This window comes from Clupea harengus, chromosome 15 (genome assembly GCF_900700415.2).
Source record: "Clupea harengus chromosome 15, Ch_v2.0.2, whole genome shotgun sequence".
In the NCBI taxonomy this organism is placed as follows: domain Eukaryota; kingdom Metazoa; phylum Chordata; class Actinopteri; order Clupeiformes; family Clupeidae; genus Clupea; species Clupea harengus.
The window spans coordinates 1,275,500-1,283,512 of NC_045166.1; the positions used below are offsets into that span (position 1 = coordinate 1,275,500).

General features: G+C 44.6%; 1 protein-coding gene across 3 annotated transcripts; it reads right to left on the reverse strand.

Annotated features, from left to right (window-relative positions):
- Window positions 1-929: 929 nt before the first annotated feature.
- On the reverse strand, window positions 930-5,517 carry LOC116223901 (bifunctional protein GlmU-like). 3 transcript variants are annotated; one of them, XM_031582193.2, is made up of 3 exons: window positions 5,438-5,517; window positions 1,636-1,821; window positions 930-1,247 (listed from the first exon to the last, which is right to left on the reverse strand). In XM_031582193.2, exons 1-3 carry the CDS (start codon window positions 5,498-5,500, stop codon window positions 993-995), a joined length of 504 nt encoding a protein of 167 aa, XP_031438053.1. In that variant the 5' UTR covers window positions 5,501-5,517; the 3' UTR covers window positions 930-992. The 3 variants fall into 3 exon arrangements, with proteins under 3 accessions (XP_031438053.1, XP_031438054.1, XP_031438052.1); XM_031582194.2 differs by having other exon boundaries at window positions 5,334-5,508; XM_031582192.2 differs by lacking the exon at window positions 5,438-5,517 and adding an exon at window positions 4,135-4,438.
- Between the last annotated feature and the right edge of the window lie 2,496 nt (window positions 5,518-8,013).

The window sequence follows — 8,013 nt, forward strand, 5'->3', positions numbered from 1 at the left end:
TGACTGCAGCCCCTGCGTGCTCGTCTGATGCCTAGCTACAGTAGGGTTGGAGGAGGTCGCCCCTAAGTGGGCCCTACCAGCTGTTCCGCAGACCCATCTGACTAACATCATTAATCATCCCCAACATCCAAATGGCAGCCAGAGGGAAGGTGTCACACTGGCACCACGTAGGAGTGAGTGTGATAGGAGGGCACTGTGATTTCCTGAACAGCGTTTCCATGCTTTGATTACTTTACACAGAAGGGTCTGCAATTCCACCTCAGGAAGGTCTACAATAGTTTTTAAGTAGTTAGTAGTTAAATAAAGTAGTCGTAGTAAAATGATACACGTGAAACATGAGTCATTATAATATTCTAATATACTGTAATATTCTTATAATCTAATTTTCAGTTTAATATATCCTTCATCCTCCTAACATATATCAATGTTTCATACTCATGGGAAAAACCTTTCCTAATGTCCATTTCCTCATTCTTAACATTCTTTAAAATAACGGGTGTTGTTTAGTATCGCTCTGTAGAGATGTAGGCTCATGCAGGTGAAATAACCTGCAGACTTAGTAAACTTACCTTCAGCAGCTATCCCACTCAAATATATGTCAAACAACTGGAGAAGAAAACTGGACCATAGTGAATCTTCTGGAGCTAGTCCTCCATGTTGATTAAAACAGATCAGAGAAATATTTGGTAATATTATTTCAGTCTCAATACTTTTGCTCATCACCAAAAAGCATCGGCTTGAGTTTGACTGATGGACTGACTGATGGAATATATATTTTAACATGAATTGAACTTGGAGATACCCATCACCATACAGACTGCATAATGTGGAATGCCTGTCAAATTATTTTAAAGGGTTTCCATCTGTGAAATAAATTGCTGTGTACTGATAAATAAATGTTCAATGTTATTATGAAGAGAAACACACAATTCCACCAATTTTCTTTTTAAAACACCAACAAAAAGAAGGACAATTGTCACCAGCCACTGCAGCTAAACTGCTTCATCGTGGCGACGCTGAATGACCAGCTCGGGGAAGCCGGTGCGTGCGTCCATCTCTCTGCTGAACTGGAGCTCGGCTGCTTCTCCGATGACCACCTCGGCCGTGGTGAACACCTCCAGGTCTCCGAGGACGTGACCCCCAACAGTCTTCCCATCCTTATCAGAGAGGCAGATGTGGAGGTGAGCATCCTTGTTCAGTGTTCCCACCAGAGAGACGATCTCAAAGCGCTCCTGCAGCCGAATCACCTGACGTAACGCAGAAAACCACAGACACTCCTAAGCGCAAAACATGACAGCGACAGCAGACAGACCACAAATACGCCGTCATCCCAGAATGCTAAATTAGGGTTTTAGAAGCACTCGAGAGAAGACCTTGGCAAAGCACTGTCACTTAATACTACAACCAGCTGAGTAGCTTGTATTGAAGAGCAGGCAATGTTATGTTTGATTTTGACCCCATGCCAAATACCCCCCTCCCCCCTTTTAACCTAGGGTTACCCCCCCCCCCCCATCAGCAAAAACTGTTTGGAGGCACTAGACATCTCCTTTTCTTTTTTCTCCAAAGAGTACAGTTACAGAAGGCTGTGGCACCTGTACTGCTGCCAAACCAAACCCCCAGCTGTTGCCAAATTACCTCATTGGTATTCTCTGCGGTGGCATTTGCCAGCCGGAGCGTTGCCTTGGTGACGCTACCCACACAGGTGATGATGAACGGGGCGCGGAGCTTCCTCTCCTCCACGAACGAGAGCAGGGAGGAGAACAGCTCCTCACCGGGGCCCAGGCGCAGAGCGTACACCCGCAGAGCAGAGCCTCCATCGGCCTGAGAGAGGGAAGAGGAGAGGAGAGGAGAGGGACAGAGAGCCAGTGGGGAGGGAGGGGGTAATGGGGGGGGGGTGTAGAGGGGTAAGGATTAAAATGAAGTGAAATAAAGCAGGGAAGAGAAGAATAGAAGAATTTTTTTTTATGTATTTATTTATTATTATTATTTCAAGAATAGAAAAGATATTGACAGACAAACAGATAACAAAGAATAACACACATTTATTGCCTCTCCCACTAATATTTCATGTGATTTTGAAAGAGTAAGCAATATAATCCAATCACTTTATCACATTAGAGAGCTCAGCACATTTGTTCTGTCTCTCAGTAAGATATGGGGATGTCGCAAATATAGTTCTCAAGAGCATTTGTCAGATAACGTTGAATAAACATAATTTTCTATGGCTGCATGTAATTCTATACTTAGCAAACACGTTTCATTTGAAGAGTGTATTTTCAATGCACTCAGCTTTTTTGTAAGTTTACTCTTGAAGAGTATGTTTAAGAGAGAGTGGTGAGTGTGTGAAAGAAAGATTGTGTGTGTGTGTGTGTGTGTGTGTGTGTGTGTGTGTGTGTGTGTGTGTGTGTGTGAATGCGAGAGCGAGTGACCAGCGGTGGCCGCCTGGTGAAAAAGAGGCCTGTTTGTGTTTGTTGGGAGCCGGGTCACTGCTTCCATTCAGCGCGTCTCTCTTATCCGCTCATCTTTTTTATCAGCCTCTCATTCTCTCCCTTGTCCCTCCTCAATGGCCCCTCTCTCCCAGTCCCAACCCCCCCGACACAACTCCACAACTCCAGCCTTATCTGCCTCCGTTCTCCCTCACAGTTCTCTAAACACTCCTGAGAGTGAAAGGGCTCGGCGCTGCAGCGCGGGCCACCTGGATGGGGATGGAGCCTGCAGCAGCCCGTCTGCCTTTTCAGAGCCGCTCGCTCGCTCGTTCTCTGGGCCGCGGGCCAGCTGCAGCATTGTCAGGACAACCGTACACCCATCAACCCATTCAAAGTCCAATTGAGCGACCTCTCCCCCCAACCCCTTGGAGACTGGTAATTACAACCGGCCAGCTAGTTAGAGAGGACTGTTCTCTCTCTTTCTTTCTCTGTCTGTCTTACACACACACACACCCACACCCACACCCACACCCACACACACCACACACGTCTTCCTCCCTCTTCTCTTTCTCTTCTGTGCTCCTCTGACTTCTTGCTCTCTCAGCAATCCTAACGTCTTTTGGAGTCCATTGGTCCCTGTTGGTCTGCAGGGGGAAGAATGTGTTGAACCTGGCAAGCAAATGGGCAAAGGGGTGAGCACAGAAAGACACACTTGCCTGGACGGTGGTCCATTCATACGGCTAACAAGATCATCACGGTTAAATAACCGCCAACATGACCAGTCAAAACAGCAGAGCTATCGGGTTCCATTTGGCATGGGGTACAACCACACAAAGCTGCAGACATGTACGCAATGGCAAGAGAGTCCACCAGAACATATATAATCCTTATATCCTGTAGTTTCCAGAAAACAACAGCAGAAGCAAGAGAAATGACTGAATCTAGCATAACACGAATCATCTCAAACATGTAAATGGCAAACACTGAAATGTCCAGTGAGTGAGAGCACTTTAGGTGCAGTTGCTGGTGACATGATGTGACCACCAGCCAATCCGCAGCCATTTCTTCAGTGGACATGTGGATATATTGGGTCTCAGTCTGTGGGACCACCTGGCTTGTAGTTCATTATAATACATGGGCTCAGTCCCCCTTCTCCCCTGATTGCTTCCTCAAAGCTTCCTCCCTCCCTGGAGAAGGAATAATCTACTGACCCAGTGGGGGGAATCCTGGATTAGAGATCAATGGCCATGAAGTTAGGCGAGCGGGCCTTTGGCGCCATGCTGGCCAAAATGTGAGGACAAACAGAGGAATAGCTGCCAAAGGAAAAATGGACACACAGCATGTGCAGCAATTCAAAAGTTCTCATAAAGCACCATTTTGCTTTTGCTGGGAGTGTTACAATGTGTAATCCACAATAACATCACGAACACTCTCACAAAACGATAATGATTTACTGAGTCAAAACAAAGTGACCATTTCCCCTTTCACAGACAAGCACGCTGGCACACACACACACACGCACACATGTTATTGTGCATAAACAAAGTGATTTTAACCTGTCTCTCAACAGCCACCACACAGGCCAACCCAGGCAGTATGCTTTAAAGCACATCAATTAATAATTTCCTCTCAAGTAGACTACTTCTCTCTCATCGTTTCCCGCTCAACCACCTCAAACCGCCTCTCGTGGCGACAAACAAACACTTACATTAACAGGAGATCGAAACGACGTGACATTCGGCGCGTGGCAAAACGGAAGAGAGCAGTTTAAGTGTACTTGTCCACACGAAAACATAATTAACCGTGATCCATAAGAAATGGTGAAGGCAGAACGCCCCCGTTGTCAGATGAGGTTTCTGTCCAAATCCGTTAAAAACCGCAGAGCTGAATCCATTACTGCATTACTTATTGCATATCCTGAGTCAGTAATGTTGCCCCTTAGGTCCACAAGTTCTCAGCGAATATCAAATTGGGACAGCCTACACTGTCTGCACTCTCCAAAATACATTTCCATGGGTCTACAGAAGTATTTTGCAGCCAAAGACCTGTAGCGTATCCTATCTGTGACACGTTTATAAGATTGTTGCAGAGTTTCCCTAAGGCCAGCTTGTGGCCATGTGAGAAGAAGCACGTGGTAACAACGTTTAGTCTATTTATTTATTTTTCGTAGGCTATCCTAAAATCAGCTGGGGCTATTCCAAGATTTTGGTTTAGTGACAAACTTGGCTAAATTAACTCAACGCAAGTGGTAAACCTCCTAGGGTTAGAGTTAGGAGAGAATATAAATGAATGAATTCTCCTGGATGAACAAAGCCATAAGACTCTTCTATATCTATTACTCTGAGTTAACGTAACCATGTTTGCCACTAAAACAATATTCTTATGCCCTGGTCTGAGGGGCCTAGCCTACATCTTGTAGTCTAAGTTTTTGGAGTGGTATCGAAGGAAGTCAGACCTAAATGTCGCACAAAGCTCTGTACGTGGCATGTAGGAAATTAAGAAAACTACAAGCTCCCACTCATACAATGATTGTTCGAATGGTGGGGGTCGAACTTTTAGCTCATAAACTCGTGCGGATTTTTCAGTGCCCTGATTTACCCGACTTGACGTAATAACAACTACAACCATGGCATCCTCTGGCATGACAGTAACGTTATAAACACAATTGTATTACTTTCAACAAGTCATTTGCGATTGTCGCCTGTGCGATAGGTCTATGTTTGCATTCTTAATATAGGCCATTATAGTGACGTTTCCAGTGTAAACGTTTTATCAAAGACATTTGCAATAATTGATATTAGCTCAGGCCTGAGCTACTAGTGTAAGCGAGCGTGACTGGTATGCACATTATTGGCTATTGATATGATTAACTAACAATAATACCAATACGCCTATAGATTAACCTACTTTGGTGGCCATGCAGGTGAGACTGCGAGCATCCATATTGTTTTCCGAGTTGATCAGGGAAACGCACGTTTTTCAGAAGTCGAAAGTTCCCAAGTTGGGTTTACCGAGTTAACTGTTGTCTTGAACGCAGCACAAGTCTCCAAACTTCCTCTAAACGAGCATGGCATGAAATGACAAGAGCATAGCACCTCATAACCATTTGTTGGCCTGTTTCGCCACCTGGTGGTAGCTTTTCTGCGTAGCAATAAGCTACACATAGTTCAATTCCCCCGCCATATGTGAGGTTTAGATAGGCTTATACCAACAAAACATAGTGAATGAAAAACACATTTTAATAAAACCGGACAAAGTTCATGTTTATTTAGGCTTAGGCCTGTATGGGTAGGCTACAATGGGAGTGTGATTGGTTTGTGTAGGCTATTAAACGTGAGGGTGTATTTGATTGCCAAGACAATATGCCTTCATGCCTACTGTTGACAGTCCATTCCGTGACATTTCCTCACTGTCGGCACATCGACGGCAGATGGCGTCCTTAGACATCTTTATACAAATTCTTAACGTTCGACGTGCGTTGTAGATTAAGCCTATGTTTCACAGGCAATAATTACTTATTATTATGGAAAATTCTTAGAACTTAATTTTCAGACTTACAATGTTGGTTTAAGGACCAGCCCACGGAGAGGTACAGCATGCCCTATACATGGCATTTTCAGCAGTTGGACAGCACCACTTAGACTAATAATTTACTATGGAGTTTCAAACATTAAAAACTCTCTCTCTCTCTCTCGCTCTCTGACAGTTTTGCTCTGTCTCTTTGTTCTTTTACAGTTTGCTATTAATGGGTCAAGTGGTATTCGAAGAAATGGCAGCATCGATGAAAGAGGACAGCCCAAGGTAGAAAGGAAAATCAAATGAATTAACTGAAGCTTAGTATGAATTGTCAGATTGGGAATTGAAGACCCTTTTTGCACATGTACCACACATTAACAGGGCATAGGAAGGTTCCAGAGACCACACTATGCTATACAAGCATGGCTTTGAGCTTAACACTATATAGCTGTAGCTCCAGAGCTTTAAAGCTACACAGACCAGGAAATGGGTAATATGAGGAGTGTTTTTATGAAGTGACATCTGGCTGCGTTTGCTCTTCCAAGATTCAAGGTTACAGGTAGCCATGGCCACTTCCAGCCATCCACAGGTTACAAAGGATGGTTAGCCATTATAACAGCCATTGGTAAAGCATGTCATCCTTACCATTAATCTAGGCCCCTTCCATGTTATCAACCCACCATTCCTGTTCTTGCTGCCAACACTGTCCAAATCATTGGAATGAATAGGAGCAGGAAATTATTACAAAAACAGAACAGGGAAATGTTGCTTGTCTATAAATCATGGTGCCATTGGAGAAGGCCATTACAATCTGGCTCTCCTGGATCAAAAGGGGACAGGACTGTTCTCATTCAACTATTGCCCCTGCCTAGACTCCCTTCATTTCCTAAGGCAGTGATGACCGAAGAAGAGGCACAGGTGCTAAATAAACTAACGTCACTCGGATGTCCTAGCCATGTGCTCCCCGACGATAAAGCTAGGGGGCATAATTCCGTGAAGACTTTGTCATAGACTGAGGCAAAAGGCTGGAAAGGTACTGCTAACCCAGCTGCAGCAGTTCCAACCAAATATGTAGATTTCAACAGGGAGTGATCCTGTTTGCATAACACTCTTGTATGAAGACACGATGTATTGATATTCAAATGTAAGTCCTTAAGAACAGAAACAGTTAACACATGTTTGTGAGCGAGAGAGAGAGAGCTAGAAAGAGAGAGGCTGTGTGTGTGTGTGTGTGTGTGTGTGTGTGTGTGTGTGTGTGTGTGTGTGTGTGTGTGTGTGTGTGGTTGGGTGGGGTGGGGAGGGGAGGGGGGTCATGCTGGAGCGAGCATCCCTAGCTGGGTATGACTGTACAGGAGCTGGGTGAGCTTCCTTTGCCTGCGTGTGAACCTGCACAGCCAGTGACTAAAGGAGAGCAGGTGACGCCAATTCATTAGCCATTAGCACTGTGCATCCAGGGGGAGCCATCTGGCCCTGCCAACAGCAACCTGCGCCACACTAATCCTTTAATGCATCTGAGGGAGATAGCTTTCCCCTGAGCTTTCCCTTATTTGTCCATTGACTTTCAGACCATAGCTGTCTCTCTTCCTCCCTCTGTTCTTGCCCACAGTCCATACTTACCTTTCTTTCAGGTTTCTCTTCTTCCATTATTGGCATTGACTTATTTTCTTTCTTTCTTTTTCATTCCTTTTGTCTTTCTTTCTTTCTTTCTTTCTTTCTTTCTTTCTTCCTTCCACGGTTTTAGAAAATAGTAACATAAAAAAAAAGTGTTTGAGAAATTGACATAAAGATCAGAGTTTCTCAGGTAAAATGGTGTCTTGTTGAGTGTGCCTGACTGAGAAATGGCATTAAAAAAAAGAACAGTCTGCAAATGCAGTGGTTTTGCTCTCCTCCAAGGCCATTTAATTTACCCCTGCTCTCACAATGCCACAAACCTCCCACTGGATGGAGTAATGATGCACGGAATGTGTGTTCTTCACACGCTACAGTGCAGTGTCCTGTGTTTTTGTTTTTTTCCCCTTGCCGGTCTGAGATATCTCTGATCTCCACGAGAATGAGTCATACTCATGAGTGT